This window comes from Rhodnius prolixus, unplaced genomic scaffold, assembly GCF_049639745.1.
Source record: "Rhodnius prolixus isolate KJV_2025 unplaced genomic scaffold, Rpr scaffold_18, whole genome shotgun sequence".
In the NCBI taxonomy this organism is placed as follows: domain Eukaryota; kingdom Metazoa; phylum Arthropoda; class Insecta; order Hemiptera; family Reduviidae; genus Rhodnius; species Rhodnius prolixus.
The window spans coordinates 1,986,133-2,012,662 of NW_027411636.1; the positions used below are offsets into that span (position 1 = coordinate 1,986,133).

Below are 26,530 nucleotides of genomic sequence, written 5' to 3' on the forward strand. Positions count from 1 at the left end.
GGCTGGACTAGGAACAACACTATACACTCCGTCATTTTTCCATCATTTCAGCTGAAGTATTCCTCTTCAGCTTTCTTCCTTTACAAAAATATCGCTGACCGGTCTTGGTCTACCTTAGTCCAACTAGGACCTCTTGGCTTAACATTTTGCCCACGATATTCTCTGGAGTAATGCACCTCCAACTTCAAGTTGCATTCTTTCTTGGTCCCATCTCTTTCACTCGATGAATGTGTACCCTTGCATCGTCCTGAACTTCCTTACAATAAACACACCAAGGGCTCTCTACTTTTCTCATGGTGTTCAGATACTTCCTGAAGCAGCCATGACCTGATAGAAACTGAGTCAAGTAGCAAATTTACTTGACCATGTCTCCTATCATACCATCCTTCAATCCTAGGAATCAACACTCTTGTCCATGCTGCCTTCTTGCTACAGGACTCCCATTCTTCTTGCCACTTAATAATAATAGTAGTAATAATAATAGTAATAATAATAATAATAATAGTAATAATAAGGGAAGGGATTAGCTATGAGGTTAGCATACTGGACTCCCACGCGGAGGTCCCGGGTTCGAATCCAGCAGCTGACCCTTAGATTTTCTCTTCCTAGGAGCTTCTTACAGCTCACTGTTCCGGTGATGGACAGTGTTGTCTGTAACGAGAGAACACTGTCCGGAGGCCGGCAGTGCACTGGAAAAAGCTCCGGGCGCTAATGACCTCAGCTGTTGATGCGCCAAAAAAAAAAAAAAAATATTCAGCTGCTGACCCTTAGATTTTCTATCCTAGGAGCTTCTTACAGCTCACTGTCCCGGTGATGGACAGTGTCTTTAACGAGAGAACACTGTCCGGAGGCCGGCAGTGCACTGAAAAAAAACTTCGGGCGCCAATAACCTTAGATGTTGACGCGCCTTAAATCATTAAAAAAATAATAATACATAATTAGTATAGAAATGCTATCTTAAATTTAGTGGATTCAATATCATTGGATGCCATTAGCGAAATTGATTTGAAAAATGAATGGGAACCTGTGAAGACGCAAAAAATGTCGCCAAGTTTGTTCATTTGGCAATGTGAGATGCAAGAGTTTCTTTGGAAGGAGCTGCACTAAGTAGAAGTACAAGAAAGTAGTGTGAGTGCTTAAATGAAATTTTTTTGAATTACTTACATAAGCAATATGCATAGCGCTTCCAATGAAGTCCATATTGGAAACATTCGACACCATGGAAGATTTTCTCAGCATGACTGCCGAAGATACTTGGTGCAGATTTTTATTCGTACAATTACCATGCTGGGTACAATCTGATAAACTTTTCACTTTTGGCACACCCGCTATTACGGTAGCTTTACGATATGGTCCGATCGGCACTGAACACTTCCTTTTCACTTGATCTCTGTCCGACAATCGAACAGTGTTGTTCTCCTTGCTAATGGATAGTTTCACGCCCAGCAATGTTTGGCTAACCTGATCCTTTTCCTCTAAGTGTTCACCATTATTCACTACTTTCTCTTCGGGAATCTGTAGGGGAAAAAGAAAAAAAAAAAGTTGCTTTCTTTAAAAAACAATGTGAGAAAATTTCGACTTATTATAATTGTAATTAAAAAGAAATCGACCTGTATTATTTCTTCTTTGATTTCCGGGACTTCTTTTTGCTTTAAATGCCATTTTACAGGCTGGAATAATGAGCTACCCACTACTGAATGTAATCCAAGAGCACTAAGAATAAGCAATGTCTCCTGGAAGTCGTAGCGCATCAGAAGAAAACTGCAGAAAGAAAAGAACAAAATAAAATCAGTGAAACACAAATGAAACAATCGAAACAAAATTTCACAATTATGATTTATAAATAACCAAATTTTTACTTTCTCTCACTAGCTAAGGGAAGTATTGAGATCGTATCTAATTTTTGATAACAAATTTTCACAGCAAATTTCCGTATTAAGGGTTACCCGAATCTGAGAATGTAGTTTTGAGAAAATGGAAAAAAAAAAATAATTATAAATAAATAAAATATCACAGAAAGCTGATATTTCATATATAAATAAGACTTTACCGGAAATATGACCTCAAAACCTCTCAACCGGAAGTACCATTTTTACTGACTGGATTACTTACTTCCTGGAGATTTTCTTAAAAATCGCACTATAAGCTTTAAACTTTTCATTCTCATTGCACAGGTGTCGCTCTACAAATTTTATTTGATCACTTTAACAAAACCTTACAGTTTAAAATAGTTAAGTGTAAGGGATTCATTGAACGCCAAAAGGTACACAAATCTGCAAGGATCCAAAATTATACAGCAAAAGTTTCACTACATTTCCGTAAAGAAATAGGTAAATTCTAAGCAATATAACAAGAGATATAAAGAATTGAAACTTGAAGGTTTTCAAAACCCGTAAAATTTCCACCCTTAATATCTCATTCCCTAAATATCAGATTTCAAAGCAATCACTAACAAATTGTAGGCAAAATTCAGCACTATATTTAAGGTTATTTAGAGTTAAACTTTAGTTTCGTTTAAAACAGTGAAATCTTTAACTTTAAATATCTCGAAAACTACTCTACAGATTTTCTTTATATTTCATCTGTATATGGAGACGTATATTGTCTATAATTGTATGAAATTTCGTGAAAATCTGTCGAGTAGAAAACGAGATATTTAGAGTTAAATTTTGGTTTCGTTTAAAACAGTGATATCTTTAACTTTAAATATCTCGAAAACTACTCGATAGATTTTGATAATATTTCATCTGTATATGGAGACGTATATTGTCTATAATTGGGTAAAATTTCGTAAAAATCTGTCCAGTAGAAAACGAGATATTTAGAGTTAAATTTTGGTTTCGTTTAAAACAGTGAAATCTTTAACTTTAAATATCTCGAAAACTACTCGTTAGATTTTGATAATATTTCATCTGTATATGGAGACGTATATTGTCTATAATTGTATGAAATTTCGTAAAAATCTGTCCAGTAGAAAACGAGATATTTAGAGTTAAATTTTGGTTTCGTTTAAAACAGTGAAATCTTTAACTTTAAATATCTCGAAAACTACTCGTTAGATTTTGATAATATTTCATCTGTATATGGAGACGTATATTGTCTATAATTATATGAAATTTCGTAAAAATCTGTCCAGTAGAAAACGAGATATTTAGAGTTAAATTTTGGTTTCGTTTAAAACAGTGAAATCTTTAACTTTAAATATCTCGAAAACTACTCGATAGATTTTGATAATATTTCATCTGTATATGAAGACGTATATTGTCTATAATTGTATTAAATTTCGTAAAAATCTGTCCAGTAGAAAACGAGATATTTAGAGTTAAATTTTGGTTTCGTTTAAAACAGTGAAATCTTTAACTTTAAATATCTCGAAAACTACTCGTTAGATTTTGATAATATTTCATCTGTATATGGAGACGTATATTGTCTATAATTGTATGAAATTTCGTAAAAATCTGTCCAGTAGAAAACGAGATATTTAGAGTTAAATTTTGGTTTCGTTTAAAACAGTGAAATCTTTAACTTTAAATATCTCGAAAACTACTCGTTAGATTTTGATAATATTTCATCTGTATATGGAGACGTATATTGTCTATAATTATATGAAATTTCGTAAAAATCTGTCCAGTAGAAAACGAGATATTTAGAGTTAAATTTTGGTTTCGTTTAAAACAGTGAAATCTTTAACTTTAAATATCTCGAAAACTACTCGATAGATTTTGATAATATTTCATCTGTATATGGAGACGTATATTGTCTATAATTGTATTAAATTTCGTAAAAATCTGTCGAGTAGAAAACGAGATATTTAGAGTTAAATTTTGGTTTCGTTTAAAACAGTGAAATCTTTAACTTTAAATATCTCGAAAACTACTCGATAGATTTTGATAATATTTCATCTGTATATGGAGACGTATATTGTCTATAATTGTATTAAATTTCGTAAAAATCTGTCGAGTAGAAAACGAGATATTTAGAGTTAAATTTTGGTTTCGTTTAAAACAGTGAAATCTTTAACTTTAAATATCTCGAAAACTACTCGATAGATTTTGATAATATTTCATCTTTATTTGGAGCCCAATATTGTCTATAATTGTATGAAATTTCGTGAAAATCTGTCGAGTAGAAAACGAGATATTTAGAGTTAAATTTTGGTTTCGTTTAAAACAGTGAAATCTTTAACTTTAAATATCTCGAAAACTACTCGTTAGATTTTGATAATATTACATCTGTATATGGAGACGTATATTGTCTATAATTATATGAAATTTCGTAAAAATCTGTCCAGTAGAAATCGAGATATTTAGAGTTAAATTTTGGTTTCGTTTAAAACAGTGAAATCTTTAACTTTAAATATCTCGAAAACTACTCGATAGATTTTGATAATATTTCATCTGTATATGGAGACGTATATTGTCTATAATTGTATTAAATTTCGTAAAAATCTGTCGAGTAGAAAACGAGATATTTAGAGTTAAATTTTGGTTTCGTTTAAAACAGTGAAATCTTTAACTTTAAATATCTCGAAAACTACTCGTTAGATTTTGATAATATTTCATCTGTATATGGAGACGTATATTGTCTATAATTATATGAAATTTCGTAAAAATCTGTCGTGTAGAAAACGAGATATTTAGAGTTAAATTTTGGTTTCGTTTAAAACAGTGAAATCTTTAACTTTAAATATCTCGAAAACTACTCGATAGATTTTGATAATATTTCATCTGTATATGGAGACGTATATTGTCTATAATTGGGTAAAATTTCGTAAAAATCTGTCCAGTAGAAAACGAGATATTTAGAGTTAAATTTTGGTTTCGTTTAAAACAGTGAAATCTTTAACTTTAAATATCTCGAAAACTACTCGATAGATTTTGATAATATTTCATCTGTATATGGAGACGTATATTGTCTATAATTGTATTAAATTTCGTAAAAATCTGTCCAGTAGAAAACGAGATATTTAGAGTTAAATTTTGGTTTCGTTTAAAACAGTGAAATCTTTAACTTTAAATATCTCGAAAACTACTCGATAGATTTTGATAATATTTCATCTGTATATGGAGACGTATATTGTCTATAATTGTATTAAATTTCGTAAAAATCTGTCGAGTAGAAAACGAGATATTTAGAGTTAAATTTTGGTTTCGTTTAAAACAGTGAAATCTTTAACTTTAAATATCTCGAAAACTACTCGATAGATTTTGATAATATTTCATCTATATTTGGAGCCCAATATTGTCTATAATTGTATGAAATTTCGTGAAAATCTGTCCAGTAGAAAACGAGATATTTAGAGTTAAATTTTGGTTTCGTTTAAAACAGTGAAATCTTTAACTTTAAATATCTCGAAAACTACTCGTTAGATTTTGATAATATTTCATCTGTATATGGAGACGTATATTGTCTATAATTATATGAAATTTCGTAAAAATCTGTCCAGTAGAAAACGAGATATTTAGAGTTAAATTTTGGTTTCGTTTAAAACAATGAAATCTTTAACTTTAAATATCTCGAAAACTACTCGATAGATTTTGATAATATTTCATCTGTATATGGAGACGTATATTGTCTATAATTGTATTAAATTTCGTAAAAATCTGTCGAGTAGAAAACGAGATATTTAGAGTTAAATTTTGGTTTCGTTTAAAACAGTGAAATCTTTAACTTTAAATATCTCGAAAACTACTCGTTAGATTTTGATAATATTTCATCTGTATATGGAGACGTATATTGTCTATAATTATATGAAATTTCGTAAAAATCTGTCCAGTAGAAAACGAGATATTTAGAGTTAAATTTTGGTTTCGTTTAAAACAGTGAAATCTTTAACTTTAAATATCTCGAAAACTACTCGATAGATTTTGATAATATTTCATCTGTATATGGAGACGTATATTGTCTATAATTGTATTAAATTTCGTAAAAATCTGTCGAGTAGAAAACGAGATATTTAGAGTTAAATTTTGGTTTCGTTTAAAACAGTGAAATCTTTAACTTTAAATATCTCGAAAACTACTCGATAGATTTTGATAATATTTCATCTGTATATGGAGACGTATATTGTCTATAATTGTATTAAATTTCGTAAAAATCTGTCGAGTAGAAAACGAGATATTTAGAGTTAAATTTTGGTTTCGTTTAAAACAGTGAAATCTTTAACTTTAAATATCTCGAAAACTACTCGATAGATTTTGATAATATTTCATCTGTATATGGAGACGTATATTGTCTATAATTGTATTAAATTTCGTAAAAATCTGTCGAGTAGAAAACGAGATATTTAGAGTTAAATTTTGGTTTCGTTTAAAACAGTGAAATCTTTAACTTTAAATATCTCGAAAACTACTCGTTAGATTTTGATAATATTTCATCTGTATATGGAGACGTATATTGTCTATAATTATATGAAATTTCGTAAAAATCTGTCCAGTAGAAAACGAGATATTTAGAGTTAAATTTTGGTTTCGTTTAAAACAGTGAAATCTTTAACTTTAAATATCTCGAAAACTACTCGATAGATTTTGATAATATTTCATCTGTATATGGAGACGTATATTGTCTATAATTGTATTAAATTTCGTAAAAATCTGTCGAGTAGAAAACGAGATATTTAGAGTTAAATTTTGGTTTCGTTTAAAACAGTGAAATCTTTAACTTTAAATATCTCGAAAACTACTCGTTAGATTTTGATAATATTTCATCTGTATATAGAGACGTATATTGTCTATAATTATATGAAATTTCGTAAAAATCTGTCGTGTAGAAAACGAGATATTTAGAGTTAAATTTTGGTTTCGTTTAAAACAGTGAAATCTTTAACTTTAAATATCTCGAAAACTACTCGATAGATTTTGATAATATTTCATCTGTATATGGAGACGTATATTGTCTATAATTGGGTAAAATTTCGTAAAAATCTGTCCAGTAGAAAACGAGATATTTAGAGTTAAATTTTGGTTTCGTTTAAAACAGTGAAATCTTTAACTTTAAATATCTCGAAAACTACTCGATAGATTTTGATAATATTTCATCTGTATATGGAGAAGTACAGTGGCTACAAAAAGTATTTGCACACCTACGATTTTTGTTATTTCCAAAAGGCAAATGAAATAAATTATATCGTACTGTCTTATATTTTTTTGTTAGTTATTTTAGATACATATTTTATAGAAAAAATTATTTAATTATATTTATGTTTGCCAAAAAAAATTAAAAACTACATTTTAAAACACAAAAAGTATTTGCACACCAAACAATATTCTTGTTTGTTTAATTAATAAATCCGTTCAAAGGTTGATTTAAAATTTTAAATTAGAAATAATTATGTTTTGGTTCCAATTCAGTTGTTAGCAAGATTAACATGGCAAAAACAGCAGAAATTTCAAACACAATTCGCTTTAAGGTAATTAAATTGCGGAATAACAAAAAAAGTTATCGGCAAATCGCTAGTATCTTAAATATGAACATGTCCACGGTGCGATACATCATTAAAAGGTACGAAGATAGGGGAACTATTGAAAATAAACGAAGAACCGGTAGACCTAAAGTGTTAAATGAAAGACAAAGAAGAGGCATTGTTCGTCAGGTAAGGGCCAATCCATTCACAAGTGCGGGCGAGTTGGCGAATATGGTCGCGACAACATCTCAGCGAGTGAGTGAAAGCACTATAAGGAATGTTTTGCACTTGACAAATTATTACGGTAGAACTGCTAGGAAAAAGCCATTCATTAGTGAGAAGAATAGAAAAAAAAGACTAGAGTTCGCAAAGAAATATTCAGGCAAGTCAATAGAATTTTGGGAGAATGTGCTCTTCACTGACGAAAGTAAATATAACATTTTTGGAAGTGATGGCCGGCAATATGTTTGGCGAAAGGTAAATGAGGAATTTAAAAATCAAAATATAATTCCGACAGTGAAACATGGGGGAGGCAACGTGATGGTTTGGGGCTGTGTTTCTGCAAAAGGTGTGGGTAAACTTGTGTTTATTGAAAAAAATATGAATGCTCGAATGTATGTAGATATTCTGCGCCAAAATTTGGGCCAAAGTGTTCGTAAGTTGGGTATGGAAAATTCATTTTTATTCCAACACGACAATGATCCGAAACACACAGCGAGAGTTACAGAGGAGTGGATGCTCTATAATGTGCCAAGGAGACTTCACACACCTCCTCAATCTCCAGATGTGAACATCATTGAACATATTTGGCAAATGCTACACGTTAGAATACGAAAACATACAATTTCTAATAAAGATTCACTGAAAAAGGCTTTACTAGAGGAATGGGATAAAATAAGCCTTGATGATATTAAACCATTAATTTGTTCGATGCCTAACAGACTCAAGGCTATAATAGAAGCCCAGGGATTAAATACTAAATATTAAAATTAATTTTTTATTAAATTTTATATAGAATCAAGATGTGTGCAAATACTTTTTGTGTTTTAAAATGTAGTTTTTAATTTTTTTTGGCAAACATAAATATAATTAAATAATTTTTTCTATAAAATATGTATCAAAAATGATTAATAAAAAGATATAAGACAGTACGATATAATTTATTTCATTTGCCTTTTGGAAATAACAAAAATCGTAGGTGTGCAAATACTTTTTGTAGCCACAGTATATTGTCTATAATTGTATTAAATTTCGTAAAAATCTGTCCAGTAGAAAACGAGATATTTAGAGTTAAATTTTGGTTTCGTTTAAAACAGTGAAATCTTTAACTTTAAATATCTCGAAAACTACTCGATAGATTTTGATAATATTTCATCTGTATATGGAGACGTATATTGTCTATAATTGTATTAAATTTCGTAAAAATCTGTCGAGTAGAAAACGAGATATTTAGAGTTAAATTTTGGTTTCGTTTAAAACAGTGAAATCTTTAACTTTAAATATCTCGAAAACTACTCGATAGATCTTGATAATATTTTATCTGTATATGGAGACGTATATTGTCTATAATTGTATTAAATTTCGTGAAAATCTGTCTAGTAGAAAACGAGATATTTAGAGTTAAATTTTGGTTTCGTTTAAAACAGTGAAATCTTTAACTTTAAATTACTCGAAAACTACTCTACAGATTTTCTTTATATTTCATCTGTATATGGAGACGTATATTGTCTATAATTGTATTAAATTTCGTGAAAATCTGTCGAGTAGAAAACGAGATATTTAGAGTTAAAATTTGGTTTCGTTTAAAACAGTGAAATCTTTAACTTTAAATATCTCGAAAACTACTCGTTAGATTTTGATAATATTTCATCTGTATATGGAGACGTATATTGTCTATAATTATATGAAATTTCGTAAAAATCTGTCGTGTAGAAAACGAGATATTTAGAGTTAAATTTTGGTTTCGTTTAAAACAGTGAAATCTTTAACTTTAAATATCTCGAAAACTACTCGATAGATTTTGATAATATTTCATCTGTATATGGAGACGTATATTGTCTATAATTATATGAAATTTCGTAAAAATCTGTCCAGTAGAAAACGAGATATTTAGAGTTAAATTTTGGTTTCGTTTAAAACAGTGAAATCTTTAACTTTAAATATCTCGAAAACTACTCGATAGATTTTGATAATATTTCATCTGTATATGGAGACGTTTATTGTCTATAATTGTATGAAATTTCGTAAAAATCTGTCGAGTAGAAAACGAGATATTTAGAGTTAAATTTTGGTTTCGTTTAAAACAGTGAAATCTTTAACTTTAAATATCTCGAAAACTACTCGATAGATTTTGATAATATTTCATCTGTATATGGAGACGTTTATTGTCTATAATTGTATGAAATTTCGTAAAAATCTGTCCAGTAGAAAACGAGATATTTAGAGTTAAATTTTGGTTTCGTTTAAAACAGTGAAATCTTTAACTTTAAATATCTCGAAAACTACTCGTTAGATTTTGATAATATTTCATCTGTATATGGAGACGTATATTGTCTATAATTGTATGAAATTTCGTAAAAATCTGTCGAGTAGAAAACGAGATATTTAGAGTTAAATTTTGGTTTCGTTTAAAACAGTGAAATCTTTAACTTTAAATATCTCGAAAACTACTCGATAGATTTTGATAATATTTCATCTGTATATGGAGACGTATATTGTCTATAATTGTATTAAATTTCGTAAAAATCTGTCGAGTAGAAAACGAGATATTTAGAGTTAAATTTTGGTTTCGTTTAAAACAGTGAAATCTTTAACTTTAAATATCTCGAAAACTACTCGATAGATTTTGATAATATTTCATCTTTATTTGTAGCCCAATATTGTCTATAATTGTATGAAATTTCGTGAAAATCTGTCGAGTAGAAAACGAGATATATAGAGTTAAATTTTGGTTTCGTTTAAAACAGTGAAATCTTTAACTTTAAATATCTCGAAAACTACTCGTTAGATTTTGATAATATTTCATCTGTATATGGAGACGTATATTGTCTATAATTATATGAAATTTCGTAAAAATCTGTCCAGTAGAAAACGAGATATTTAGAGTTAAATTTTGGTTTCGTTTAAAACAGTGAAATCTTTAACTTTAAATATCTCGAAAACTACTCGATAGATTTCGATAATATTTCATCTGTATATGGAGACGTATATTGTCTATAATTGTATTAAATTTCGTAAAAATCTGTCGAGTAGAAAACGAGATATTTAGAGTTAAATTTTGGTTTCGTTTAAAACAGTGAAATCTTTAACTTTAAATATCTCGAAAACTACTCGATAGATTTTGATAATATTTCATCTGTATATGGAGACGTATATTGTCTATAATTGTATTAAATTTCGTAAAAATCTGTCGAGTAGAAAACGAGATATTTAGAGTTAAATTTTGGTTTCGTTTAAAACAGTGAAATCTTTAACTTTAAATATCTCGAAAACTACTCGATAGATTTTGATAATATTTCATCTTTATTTGGAGCCCAATATTGTCTATAATTGTATGAAATTTCGTGAAAATCTGTCGAGTAGAAAACGAGATATTTAGAGTTAAATTTTGGTTTCGTTTAAAACAGTGAAATCTTTAACTTTAAATATCTCGAAAACTACTCGTTAGATTTTGATAATATTTCATCTGTATATGGAGACGTATATTGTCTATAATTATATGAAATTTCGTAAAAATCTGTCCAGTAGAAAACGAGATATTTAGAGTTAAATTTTGGTTTCGTTTAAAACAGTGAAATCTTTAACTTTAAATATCTCGAAAACTACTCGATAGATTTTGATAATATTTCATCTGTATATGGAGACGTATATTGTCTATAATTGTATTAAATTTCGTAAAAATCTGTCGAGTAGAAAACGAGATATTTAGAGTTAAATTTTGGTTTCGTTTAAAACAGTGAAATCTTTAACTTTAAATATCTCGAAAACTACTCGTTAGATTTTGATAATATTTCATCTGTATATGGAGACGTATATTGTCTATAATTATATGAAATTTCGTAAAAATCTGTCGTGTAGAAAACGAGATATTTAGAGTTAAATTTTGGTTTCGTTTAAAACAGTGAAATCTTTAACTTTAAATATCTCGAAAACTACTCGATAGATTTTGATAATATTTCATCTGTATATGGAGACGTATATTGTCTATAATTGGGTAAAATTTCGTAAAAATCTGTCCAGTAGAAAACGAGATATTTAGAGTTAAATTTTGGTTTCGTTTAAAACAGTGAAATCTTTAACTTTAAATATCTCGAAAACTACTCGATAGATTTTGATAATATTTCATCTGTATATGGAGACGTATATTGTCTATAATTGTATTAAATTTCGTAAAAATCTGTCCAGTAGAAAACGAGATATTTAGAGTTAAATTTTGGTTTCGTTTAAAACAGTGAAATCTTTAACTTTAAATATCTCGAAAACTACTCGATAGATTTTGATTATATTTCATCTGTATATGGAGACGTATATTGTCTATAATTGTATTAAATTTCGTAAAAATCTGTCCAGTAGAAAACGAGATATTTAGAGTTAAATTTTGGTTTCGTTTAAAACAGTGAAATCTTTAACTTTAAATATCTCGAAAACTACTCGATAGATTTTGATAATATTTCATCTTTAAATGGAGACGTATATTGTCTATAATTGTATTAAATTTCGTAAAAATCTGTCGAGTAGAAAACGAGATATTTAGAGTTAAATTTTGGTTTCGTTTAAAACAGTGAAATCTTTAACTTTAAATATCTCGAAAACTACTCCATAGATTTTGATAATATTTCATCTATATTTGGAGCCCAATATTGTCTATAATTGTATGAAATTTCGTGAAAATCTGTCGAGTAGAAAACGAGATATTTAGAGTTAAATTTTAGTTTCGTTTAAAACAGTGAAATCTTTAACTTTAAATATCTCGAAAACTACTCGATAGATTTTGATAATATTTCATCTGTATATGGAGACGTATATTGTCTATAATTGTATTAAATTTCGTGAAAATCTGTCGAGTAGAAAACGAGATATTTAGAGTTAAATTTTGGTTTCGTTTTAAACAGTGAAATCTTTAACTTTAAATATCTCGAAAACTACTCGATACATCTTGATAATATTTTATCTGTATATGGAGACGTATATTGTCTATAATTGTATTAAATTTCGTGAAAATCTGTCTAGTAGAAAAAGAGATATTTAGAGTTAAATTTTGGTTTCGTTTAAAACAGTGATATCTTTAACTTTAAATTACTCGAAAACTACTCTACAGATTTTCTTTATATTTCATCTGTATATGGAGACGTATATTGTCTATAATTGTATTAAATTTCGTGAAAATCTGTCGAGTAGAAAACGAGATATTTAGAGTTAAAATTTGGTTTCGTTTAAAACAGTGAAATCTTTAACTTTAAATATCTCGAAAACTACTCGATAGATTTTGATAATATTTCATCTGTATATGGAGACGTATATTGTCTATAATTGTATGAAATTTCGTAAAAATCTGTCGAGTAGAAAACGAGATATTTAAAGTTAAATTTTGGTTTCGTTTAAAACAGTGATATCTTTAACTTTAAATATCTCGAAAACTACTCGATAGATTTTGATAATATTTCATCTGTATATGGAGACGTATATTGTCTATAATTGGGTAAAATTTCGTAAAAATCTGTCCAGTAGAAAACGAGATATTTAGAGTTAAATTTTGGTTTCGTTTAAAACAGTGAAATCTTTAACTTTAAATATCTCGAAAACTACTCGTTAGATTTTGATAATATTTCATCTGTATATGGAGACGTATATTGTCTATAATTGTATGAAATTTCGTAAAAATCTGTCCAGTAGAAAACGAGATATTTAGAGTTAAATTTTGGTTTCGTTTAAAACAGTGAAATCTTTAACTTTAAATATCTCGAAAACTACTCGTTAGATTTTGATAATATTTCATCTGTATATGGAGACGTATATTGTCTATAATTATATGAAATTTCGTAAAAATCTGTCCAGTAGAAAACGAGATATTTAGAGTTAAATTTTGGTTTCGTTTAAAACAGTGAAATCTTTAACTTTAAATATCTCGAAAACTACTCGATAGATTTTGATAATATTTCATCTGTATATGGAGACGTATATTGTCTATAATTGTATTAAATTTCGTGAAAATCTGTCGAGTAGAAAACGAGATATTTAGAGTTAAATTTTGGATTCGTTTAAAACAGTGAAATCTTTAACTTTAAATATCTCGAAAACTACTCGATAGATCTTGATAATATTTTATCTGTATATGGAGACGTATATTGTCTATAATTGTATTAAATTTCGTGAAAATCTGTCTAGTAGAAAACGAGATATTTAGAGTTAAATTTTGGTTTCGTTTAAAACAGTGAAATCTTTAACTTTAAATTACTCGAAAACTACTCTACAGATTTTCTTTATATTTCATCTGTATATGGAGACGTATATTGTCTATAATTGTATTAAATTTCGTGAAAATCTGTCGAGTAGAAAACGAGATATTTAGAGTTAAAATTTGGTTTCGTTTAAAACAGTGAAATCTTTAACTTTAAATATCTCGAAAACTACTCGATAGATTTTGATAATATTTCATCTGTATATGGAGACGTATATTGTCTATAATTGTATGAAATTTCGTAAAAATCTGTCGAGTAGAAAACGAGATATTTAAAGTTAAATTTTGGTTTCGTTTAAAACAGTGAAATCTTTAACTTTAAATATCTCGAAAACTACTCGATAGATTTTGATAATATTTCATCTGTATATGGAGACGTTTATTGTCTATAATTGTGTGAAATTTCGTAAAAATCTGTCCAGTAGAAAACGAGATATTTAGAGTTAAATTTTGGTTTCGTTTAAAACAGTGAAATCTTTAACTTTAAATATCTCGAAAACTACTCGTTAGATTTTGATAATATTTCATCTGTATATGGAGACGTATATTGTCTATAATTGTATGAAATTTCGTAAAAATCTGTCCAGTAGAAAACGAGATATTTAGAGTTAAATTTTGGTTTCGTTTAAAACAGTGAAATCTTTAACATTAAATATCTCGAAAACTACTCGATAGATTTTGATAATATTTCATCTGTATATGGAGACGTATATTGTCTATAATTGTATGAAATTTCGTAAAAATCTGTCGAGTAGAAAACGAGATATTTAAAGTTAAATTTTGGTTTCGTTTAAAACAGTGAAATCTTTAACTTTAAATATCTCGAAAACTACTCGATAGATTTTGATAATATTTCATCTGTATATGGAGACGTTTATTGTCTATAATTGTGTGAAATTTCGTAAAAATCTGTCCAGTAGAAAACGAGATATTTAGAGTTAAATTTTGGTTTCGTTTAAAACAGTGAAATCTTTAACTTTAAATATCTCGAAAACTACTCGTTAGATTTTGATAATATTTCATCTGTATATGGAGACGTATATTGTCTATAATTGTATGAAATTTCGTAAAAATCTGTCCAGTAGAAAACGAGATATTTAGAGTTAAATTTTGGTTTCGTTTAAAACAGTGAAATCTTTAACATTAAATATCTCGAAAACTACTCGATAGATTTTGATAATATTTCATCTGTATATGGAGACGTATATTGTCTATAATTGTATGAAATTTCGTAAAAATCTGTCCAGTAGAAAACGAGATATTTAGAGTTAAATTTTGGTTTCGTTTTAAACAGTGAAATCTTTAACTTTAAATATCTCGAAAAGTACTCGTTAGATTTGGATAATATTTCATCTGTATATGGAGACGTATATTGTCTATAATTGTATTAAATTTCGTGAAAATCTGTTGTGTAGGAAACGAGATATTTAGAGTTAAATTTTGGTTTCGTTTAAAACAGTGAAATCTTTAACTTTAAATATCTCGAAAACTACTCGTTAGATTTTGATAATATTTCATCTGTATATGGAGACGTATATTGTCTATAATTATATGAAATTTCGTAAAAATCTGTCCAGTAGAAAACGAGATATTTAGAGTTAAATTTTGGTTTCGTTTAAAACAGTGAAATCTTTAACTTTAAATATCTCGAAAACTACTCGTTAGATTTTGATAATATTTCATCTGTATATGGAGACGTATATTGTCTATAATTGTATGAAATTTCGTAAAAATCTGTCCAGTAGAAAACGAGATATTTAGAGTTAAATTTTGGTTTCGTTTAAAACAGTGAAATCTTTAACTTTAAATATCTCGAAAACTACTCGATAGATTTTGATAATATTTCATCTGTATATGGAGACGTATATTGTCTATAATTGTATGAAATTTCGTAAAAATCTGTCCAGTAGAAAACGAGATATTTAGAGTTAAATTTTGGTTTCGTTTAAAACAGTGAAATCTTTAACATTAAATATCTCGAAAACTACTCGATAGATTTTGATAATATTTCATCTGTATATGGAGACGTATATTGTCTATAATTGTATGAAATTTCGTAAAAATCTGTTCAGTAGAAAACGAGATATTTAGAGTTAAATTTTGGTTTCGTTTAAAACAGTGAAATCTTTAACTTTAAATATCTCGAAAACTACTCGTTAGATTTTGATAATATTTCATCTGTATATGGAGACGTATATTGTCTATAATTGTATGAAATTTCGTAAAAATCTGTCCAGTAGAAAACGAGATATTTAGAGTTAAATTTTGGTTTCGTTTAAAACAGTGAAATCTTTAACTTTAAATATCTCGAAAACTACTCGATAGATTTTGATAATATTTCATCTGTATATGGAGACGTATATTGTCTATAATTGTATGAAATTTCGTAAAAATCTGTCCAGTAGAAAACGAGATATTTAGAGTTAAATTTTGGTTTCGTTTAAAACAGTGAAATCTTTAACATTAAATATCTCGAAAACTACTCGATAGATTTTGATAATATTCCATCTGTATATGGAGACGTATATTGTCTATAATTGTATGAAATTTCGTAAAAATCTGTCCAGTAGAAAACGAGATATTTAGAGTTAAATTTTGGTTTCGTTTAAAACAGTGAAATCTTTAACTTTAAATATCTCGAAAACTACTCGATAGATTTTGATAATATTTCATCTGTATATGGATCTGTATTTGGGTATTCTTTCCTCCAGTGTACTATTTGGGAATAATGAACGGCTCTGCGAGTTTATATTTTATAAAAGGTGGTTGGTTGAATGCCTGGAATTTTGGTTTCGTTTAAAACAGTGAATACCCGGTTCATAGAAATTTTTAAAACTACTTGAAAGTAACAAATTTCTTTATTGATACGAAATATTGAATGATGTAATATAATTACTATAAAAGAAATACCTGACAATCTGAGGCATGGCCATATAGCCAAGTGCGGTGCCTGCCATGGCCAGACCGACAGCTTGGCCCTTCTTCTTGTCGAAATAGATATGTAAACCCACGTACGTACACGCTATCATCAGTCCTATACCTAAACCTGAAGTAATGCTCTATTTTAGCGAAAAAAAAAAATAAACTCGTAGTTCTTTGAGAAAAATTAAATTAAAATTAGTAAATTCAATCAGTAATTCCCAAATGCCTACCTGTGATAATACTGTAGGTAATAATTATATGTGTGACACTGGCTGCCGTTGAGGTGACCATTAGTCCAAGAGAACTTAGCAAACAGCCGCCGATTGCCACTTTCCGATAGGTCAGTCGTTTCACCAGAGGTCCTACCAGTAAGCCTGAAACAAATGCAAATCTAAAGCTTCAAATATGCACGATTGCAATACTTCCATTTAGTAAGTGTAAAAGTAGGATGGCACCTTAATATCACGCAGTAAAACAAGAACAACTTCTTCCTGTTAAAATTTATCAAAATTGGTCTTAGTTATTGATTAATTAGGCGGGCCTTACTTAAGTGGTGTAAATTCCGTTTCTAATGTTGAAAACTCAATATCCACAAAACCTCTATCCACATAAAATATCGACTCGAATGACAATTCATTGACGTAAATCAAAATCAGTTCATGCGTCGATAAATTAAACGATTGCAATTTTTCCTATTAGTAAGGTGTAAGAGCATAATGGCAATCTAGAGTCACGTAGGGAAGCTTTAACCACTTCTTCGTGCTAAATTTTATCAAATCGGACTAAGCGTTATAGATATATTAGTAACAATAGTTTTAGAGTGGGCCTTACTTGCGTGGGGCAAACTCCACTTCTTACGTGGTACAGCGTCGAGACTTTTAAAGTGCAAATCTGTACAAAATTTCGATTCGAATAACATTTCATTCATGAAAAATCGGATCGTGTGACGAAAATTTGAAACGATTGCTATACTTCTCCTTAACAGGTTTAAGAGCAGACCGTCGCTTTAATGGTACGTAGGGAAGCCTCAACCCTTTCATCCTACCAAATTTCATCTCAATTGGGCTAAGATTTACAGAGTTATTAGTAATAATTATTTTGGAGTGGGCCTCACATACGTGGGGCTAACTCCTCTCCCATTCGATGTACAGCGTCGAGACCTCCCAAAAGGCATATCTACATAAAATTCCGAATCGAATGACACCTCATTCATGAAAATTGGTTCACGCGTTTAAGCGCTACTTTGTTTACAAAAAAAGGTAACAACAAGAAGAAAAACAAGAACAATTTCTGAAAAAATGCCGTTTTTGCTCATTTTCGGCAACTTTTTTCTCGAAACCTATTAGCTCTGGGTTGTTGCAAAAAAAAAATTACAGTTAAAAAGGAGAATTTTCTCTATATTTTAAAGAAAATTTGGGAATTTTATCTTTTATAGAAAAAGAGGCAAAAATTGTCAAAGTTGGGTGTTTTTCAACGTTACGCTCTTTCGTGCCTTTTTGAAGATTATGCCTTTGTACAGCTGTCCTACCGCGACAGTTTCAATACAGAGGATAAATTCTATAAACACAATCAAAGTGTGTTAATAGAGTAAAATTTATTTTTCTTCAAGTTATTACTAAGAAAAATTTAGTGTAATACACCTAACAGTTCTTGCAATTTTATGAAATGACCAAATCACTGATTGATAAGAATGATAAGAACAGCGTACGTTCTGGCTGATTGCAATGGTATGCGCCTTACTAAATTCTCAATTCAGCATAATGTACGGTTTTGAAAACAATTTTTGTGAACATTAAATATATTTTGAAATTCGAACTTGAGGAAGGAAATTTCCTTCCTCAGGTAGGACCATGAGAATTGGAAAAATAAAGTTGTGAGGATTCATACCAGATGTTAGAGCGTATTGTTCGCGAACTAAGAACAAGTGAGACCAAACATTTTAATATTATTTTGCTTAAGACCAGATCATGAGTATCTGCCTAGCAAAAAACAATTTAGAATTTCGCTTACGATGAAGTGAAAAATTACCTGAAAAATTGATCACAGCATCCATAGTGCTGAGCACGATGGCAGCTCCGGTAGTCTCTACATGAAGTTTCTTAAGCAGATCACCGAACAGCAGGCCAAAAGACGGTTCCAACGATCGTCCCGACATCTGATCAAATGAAATTGAAAAGGTATACTTCAGTCTTTTTTAATAGAAAACAAAAAAACTGTAACTAAACAAATACTTTTAATATTTAATAATAAAATTAATAATAACAAAAAATTACATTGATAATAACAGCGCCTACTACAACTGCCCAAGCCCAGCCCCCATCCGGTGGCACAGTCTTCATCATTGCCGTCATTATGGCTATCGGATGTCTGGAAATGAAAGATCTGCAAATTTGTAAAGTGTGTAAAGAACTTTGTAATAATGTACAACGTAAACAGTAGAAGTAGGGTAACAGCAAAATAAAGGTTATAAATAGCTACATATAAGAATTCTTAATGATCAGCACAAAAAAAAATATCTCAGATCTTGAAAATACAATAAATAAATAAAAAAAAAGCAATGTAACAAGATGAACCCGAGTATTGCAATTGAAAGTTTAATGCAGAATTTGCTGATTCAATTGTGATAAAGCAAGATATCAACCTCAGAAACACTGAAATTCATGAGTATTTCGAAACGTTTTCAAACTTAAAAGCGCTAAAAATTTAATTCACAATATTTCAATTCCTATTGTACATGCCTGAGAACGAATTTTGGTACAAAAGAAGACCATTCTCGTTATATTCTTTGACCAAAATATTAACTTAAGAAATATGGTATTTTAGAAGTTTTTTAAAATGCATAAAACTTTACATTTAGTGTTAGTAATATTGTTGTTGTTAGTATTCCGCAATAAAAACATAAAAGCGAAATGCAATTATGATTGAGTACTGCTTTTTTGAATTTTAATTTAATCAATTAATATAAACGTTTAATGTAAATAGTAATGGATCACTACAATTTACTCAAAAGTTGTGATTTTCGATGAATGACGACTAAATTGACACTTCATTTATGATGAATACACACTGTAATAATGGTGATTTATTGGGCATTCAATTTATTTAAAACTGAATAGCCTTGATATATTGATCAATTCACTAATGAATTCACAAAAAACAGGTTATTCAGGAAGATTATCCTGTTTCCTTAGGTGTGGATTTTATTTTATTAATTTTTTCCTTAAAAAATGATAGGATGAAAAATTAATGCCAGTTTCAGTCATGATTAAACTTTATTATGCCGAGCTTTCGACTTCATGAGTCCATGAGCAGACAAGACAGTAGACACACCTATCCCTCTAATGATGTACGAGGGTCGTTTGAAAAGTCCATGCAAAGTCAGAGAGATAGCACCACTGGCGCGTATCGAGGTTATGTTTAGTTAGTAGCATCTCTTGGAAGAACACACACCAAGTTTCAGCCAGATCGGTCTATTTCTTTGTGTTTGGCATTCGTTTGAATCGAGGAAGTCGAGTGATTTTCAAAAAATGGACGAAAAAGAATTTCGTGTGTTGATTAAACACTACTTTATGAAAGGCAAAACGCCTCAGGAGACTAAAGAGAAGCTTGATAAACATTATGGTGACTCTGCACCTTCGATTAGAACAGTTTATAAGTGGTTTCAAAATTTTCGGAGTGGCCATATGGGCACAAGTGACGCTGAACGTTCTGGACGCCCTGTTGAGGTTACTACTCCAGAAATCATTGATAAACTCCATGATATGGTGATGGATGACAGAAGAGTGAAGGTGCGTGAGATTGCTAGTGCTGTGGGCATCTCGAATGAACGGGTACATAAAATTTTGCATCAACATTTGGACCTGACAAAGCTATCCGCAAGATAGGTGCCGCGATTGCTCACGCTTGACCAAAAACGAAATCGTGTGAAGTGTTGCAAGGACGGTTTGCAGCTGTTCCAGAAGAATCCGCAGGACTTTAAGCGTCGTTTCGTCACTGTGGATGAAACATGGATACATCACTACACTCCTGAGACCAAAGAACAATCTAAACAATGGGTTACCAAGGGGGAATCTGCGCCAAAAAAGGCGAAGACCGTTCCTTCGGCCGGAAAGATTGTGGCGACTGTCTTTTGGGATTCGCAAAGAATAATCCTCATCGACTATCTGGAAAAGGGTAAAACTATTTACAGGTGCAAACGGTTATTGGACCATTTGAAAACCGAGCTGCAAGAAAAACGCCCACGATTGGCCCACAAAAAGGTCCTTTTCCATCACGACAACGCACCAGCTCACACCTCAGCAGTTGTGGTCGCAAAATTAATGGAAATAGGGTTCCAACTCGTTTCACATCCCCCCCTATTCTCCAGACTTGGCTCCCTCGGACTACTATTTGTTCCCCAATATGAAGAAATGGCTGGCGGGTAAAAGATTTTATTCAAACGAGGAGGTGATTGCAGAAACGAATGGCTATTTTTCAGACTGGGACAAATCCTATTATTCGGAAGGGATCAACAAACTAGAGCAGCGTTGGACGAAGTGTATAAGCCTAAAAGGGGACTATGTTGAAAAATAAAAAAGGTTTACCCCAAAAAATTAAGTAGTTTTTATTTTTGCACGGACTTTTCAAACGACCCTCGTAAAACAGTATATTGTAAATTAGCTCTGAAGATGACCTAGTCCCTTAGGTTGAAAGCTCGTCATAATAAAGTTTTTTCATGACTGAAACTGGCATTCATTTTTCATCCTATTGAAAATATGATTCAGTCACCAAAAATAATGCATCATTAATTAAAAAAAATGATCGTTTTTTTATCCTTTACTTACAACTTTTAAATTCTTTTATACTGATACTTTTTTCTTGTAGTATGAGACCAACACTCTGGCATTATAAAGATCTTGAAAAGTAAGTGGCACCAAAATATGAGTAGACAGGTTAATATCTAGCAAAATACGGCTGCAAGGCTTGGGTGAAAATCCAGGATAAGCCTCTAATAGTTCCGCAATAATGTGCTTTCAAGAGCTGGTAAGGAAGAAATTGTGATTCTGTCTAATTTTAAGGCACGAGTCTGATAAAGAAGGTTTTAAAAAAAACTATACGAGGGGTCTAAACAACTATCTTTAAAAAAAAAAGTGTCCGAAGATGTACATATCTTGATACTTCAGTTATGTTTCTAAAATCTATTACTAAACTAAACTAAAATGAAAATTAGTCAAGAACATTGCATACGTAAACTGTTCGCACGAAATAATTTGACCATGTATTTTATAAAACTGAAGTAGGTTACAAAAAAAAAACTGGTTTTGGCGCCCTCAAGCTGGTAATTTCGCAGAACGCAGGGGGCCTTCACCTCGAATAGTCAAATAATAAAATATTGGCAGACCATTTAAATAAAAAATGTGTTGGCTGAATAATTACAATGTCAAAATATTTGCAACAAATAATGTGGAGGTTTTTATATTGTTATTGTTTTTTGTTTTAAGATTACATCGTCCTAGTTTACTATTTAATGCGTTGGGAGTGGGTGGGTGGGGGGGGGAAAGAACTATGTGTTATTGTGTTTATCAATAACCCGACTCTAGACTGGGCGGCTTAATTTTCTTAATTATCAATACTGGATACTATCATTAGAACTGTTTTTTTACGTCAGGAAGGCTTTTTAAACAAAATAAGTTTTAAATAGAATGTTTACAATTTCTTGCAGAATTTTCATATTTATCGCTGTACAATAGCAAGGAGAAATGCAAAATAGTCTCAACATAAATCTGTAACATAAAAACAAAGCATTTTTCTGGTAGGCTTAGGGTTGCCAACTGCCCTTTTTTTTTTTTTGAAAAGGACAGTCCTTTTTTAACACCTGGTTGTCCTTGTCCTTTCTTAAATTAGGAAAGGACGCCTTTTGTCCTTTTTTTTCAGATATTATTCACACAAATCTAATTTATTTTATTGTATTTTTGATTTAAGTTCAGACTTCTGAGACTTCTTCTTTTGGCGTGTTGTTTTTTCTGTTCTAACTGATCTGAATAGGTCAAACAGGTTATTGATGTAACGATGAACTTTTCATGAATAAGTATGAAAGATATAAATGTACCCAGGATGGGAGAGAAGGGACTTTTTCCCGGGGCCCGGGGCCGGAGTCTCTGCATGAACACCTAAAAAAACCATTACACTCATTCCTGGGCCCCAAAATCCTGTCGACGACCCTGAATATACCTAAATTTTTTTTAGGGTGTCCTTTTTTGGAACTTTATAGAGTCGGTATAACCCTAGGTAGGCTGCAGTATTGCCATTGTTTCAAACGTTCAAGATTAATTTTTCACTGGAGATGTGAGTGTATGACCAAAAATTCTTTCAAGTATCTCAGGTTCAAATCCAAGCTGCTAGCTCATAGATACGAGCTTCTTATAGCTCACTGTCCGGTGATGAACGGTTATACTGTTGTCTTTAACAAGAGAATACTGCCTGAAGGCCGGCAGTGCACTTAAAAAAGCATACAATGACCTCTGATATTGACGCACCTTAAATTAAAAAAAAAGAAAGTATTTTGTCAAACCGTAAATATTGAGTTGGTAGTACTGCGTATTTATCTAGTCAGCTTTGGATAACAAGGTCTTCACCAAACTCCTTCAACTAAAAGTTCTATTTATTGAAGCACTAATCTTACGTCAATTCAATGATTTTTCTTTATTCTTTGTAAACTCAATAACTTTGGAAAAACTCAATTATACTGCTCAATAAAGCACTATAATGTTTTTTTGAAACTTTTTTTTTTACGGAAAATTGAGTTTGTAAAGGGTTTTTCACGGAACTACATCATTTTTCACGAATAAACATCAACTATTTATATTAAAATTTGTGTACTGATTATGATGTTATAATCAATCACTTTCAGTTGTAACATTGAACAATAGTATGGTTTTTATTAACAGTTAAATATACAAATAATTATTATTTTTTTAAATCGTTAATTAAAGAGATTATTGCACATTCAATAAAATTGTAATCGATTTGAAAGATGATCTTAACAACAAGAACAAAAAAACATTTGTATTTATTTTGTGAAATCAGTTTAGAATGTAAAAAATACTACAATACTACAGTTCACAGATGAAATAAATTTTGAAAAGAACAGAATCAAACATTTAAGGAAAAAATATTAGAAAATTATATGTACGATATACATAAAAGAAATGGGGTTACATAAAAGATAAAGTATGCAGAATGCTTTTATTTCAAAAAATGTTTTTCTTCGATGAGAATACATGATAAGGCGAATTATCAGCTAAATTTGTTTAAAATAAAAAAAATACGAACGTAAAAATAACGTAAAAGAATTCTCTTTTGGAAATTTAAAGATTGAGAATGTACGAGGTGGTGGCTATTAAATAACGAGACAGATGCTATAAAACATTTTATTTTAAATTTATACATATTTAGTTATTATCGCCTTCAATATACACCACTCTCCTATCCCTACAACGCTCCACGCGGGATTTACCATTGTTCAGAAACAGTGCTGCAAGTCTTTTTCTGTCTGAGCTCCTGCATGACGCGTGCCGCTTTTTCTTTCACAGCTTCACAGCGTCGTCTTGCGACAGACAATGCAGTGTTGTCTTGATGGAGAACCCCGTGACTGGTTCTTCCACAAATCGGATCCGTTTTTTTTTCTCACTCTTTCACGGAGTTGAGCAAGCACCTCACGGTAGTAATGTTGATTAATTATAAACGGATATTTTCATCAGTTTTGGACGTGGTAGGGCGACCTGGGCGGTCATCATCTCCGACGTCTTCTCGGCCATCTTGGAAACCTCTTGGACCACTCAAAAAACTTGCGCACGTCATAAACATTCATCGCCATAAACTTCTTTTAATGAAAAGATCTAGTTTCAGTAGCGGTTTCACCAAGTTTTGATGTGAAATTTCACGACAATTCGTTGCTCTACTACATGTGTAGTATCGATGTTTTGGGCAAAACGAAACTAACATCTCTTACACAAACGACGGTTTCAGTTAGACAGAGTTCTTTACAAACACGTGAGACGCTGCTGCAATCGAAAGAGAAGGCACAGCTGTTGCGGTCTTTAGGATTTGGGCGCATGCATAGTTCTTCTGTAGCAGCATCAATCTGGTTATTTAATAGCCACACCTCGTACATTAAAAGTTGTTTCAAGAGGAGTTCTGGGGTTTGACTCAACTTCAAAACTGAAACCAGATATCTCAGGATGTTGGTGGTTGCCTTGTGGCGGGGCAGTACATAAATTACATTCAATTACACCTGGATGTAAGGTAGGTCTACTGCTCCATCCAGGAAATGAATGAACACTATTAATTCATAATTAGTGCAGCAATATAAAGTCGTTGGAGTGTTCACGCCATATTTTCGTCAGTAGGAGGAGGAAACACTACGGATATCCAAAGCTACTGAGGCTCCATCACGCTACTCTAGAGCAAAGCAACAGCTGACCTAAGATGAAAATCTAGTCCCAGACCTGAACTACCTAGTATACAAAGTTACAAAAGATTGAAAAATCTAAACAACAAAATGGAACCTCTTTTCAACAGAATTTCATCAAACAATGGAATTCAGTGGGAGGAAACCTAACTCTAGCATCGCCGGAAGTGTCTTCAATAGGAATTACTTGGGAAAGGCTTAACAAATCGATGAATCGAAATTAGAAATAGACTTTTATATTTTTAAAAAGTTTAACATATTAACGATTTTTTATTGAATTTAAAACTTTGAAGCCGGCCGAGCACCGAAAAACGCTCTAGGGGTCAATGACCTACCTCTAATGTTGTCAGAGAAACTCCTTAAATTTTAATGGCGGGGTGGAGAGTTTAAAATCACAATCAAGGGCAAAATAGAACTTTTCAATTTTTGTATTTTATCAAAAAGCTCGTTATTTGTAAAGTAAAGTAGTAAAGTAAAGTAATCGCCTATTTTTTGAGGCGGGGCTTAACGGCCAACTACCAAATTAGGTATCGTGGACGGAGGCGACTGGCAAACATACTTTACTGTAAATTTCTCATTATTAACCTTTAAATAAAATCCAAGGCCTAGAGATCAGGAATCGAACCCACTAAACCAACAATACATATTAGCTTTACAGGTCTCGCCTCTATCCGTTCGGCAACCGTGGCGCCCAAAAAAAGCTCAGCAATTCTTGAAGCCAAAACTTTTCATCAGAAAACTAGTTAGAAAAACTTGCCGGGGGGGGAACCCTTTTCCGACACCGCTTTGCAAAACCAAAGTGCAAAGAAGTATTTCTAGTTTAAAGGAAACAATGTAACAAAAAAAAAACCTTATTCGTCACTTAGCGCCAAAAAAACAAAACAAATTTAAAGTTTTTTTTATTTTCCGTGTTTTACGTAGGGGGGCACCCATAGAAATCAATTTATATAAGTCTTAATTCAAGAAATGATAAGAGAATTTACGTACGTAGGATTATTGTTATTTCTCCAAAAACCTTATGCAATATTACACAATATATCGCTGATTTTTATCCGTCCTGTTATTATTTTTTTTAATTTTGGCAACCCTGACCACTTTCGGACATACATCCACCATCAGAGGTAGGTTCCATTAGTTTGGTGTAGAGAATTAGTAAATACGAGTCAGCAAGTGTAGAGTGGAGCCGGAAAGGGATAAGCATGCATGTTTATACAGGCGAATATCCAGTACTGCGAACTACACCATATTTTCAATGACATAAAACTCTTTGAAATTATTTTAATGAGTATAAGTTTCTGGG

The 26,530-nt window shown here is 30.8% G+C and overlaps 1 protein-coding gene across 3 annotated transcripts in view; it reads right to left on the reverse strand.

Annotated features, from left to right (window-relative positions):
• Nucleotides 1-26,530, reverse strand: part of LOC141462249 (uncharacterized) — a 42,337-nt gene that overhangs the window by 6,561 nt on the left and 9,246 nt on the right. For 2 of the 3 annotated variants that reach the window (XM_074143954.1, XM_074143955.1), the window contains exons 4-9: nt 19,055-19,163; nt 18,810-18,936; nt 17,012-17,155; nt 16,770-16,905; nt 1,611-1,761; nt 1,165-1,515 (exon numbers count right to left, since the gene is read on the reverse strand). In XM_074143954.1, the coding sequence (XP_074000055.1) occupies nt 1,165-1,515; nt 1,611-1,761; nt 16,770-16,905; nt 17,012-17,155; nt 18,810-18,936; nt 19,055-19,132 (987 nt within the window). In that variant the 5' untranslated portion in view covers nt 19,133-19,163. The remainder of the gene's footprint in view (nt 1-1,164; nt 1,516-1,610; nt 1,762-16,769; nt 16,906-17,011; nt 17,156-18,809; nt 18,937-19,054; nt 19,164-26,530) is intronic. The other variant, XM_074143956.1, reaches the window with a different exon arrangement.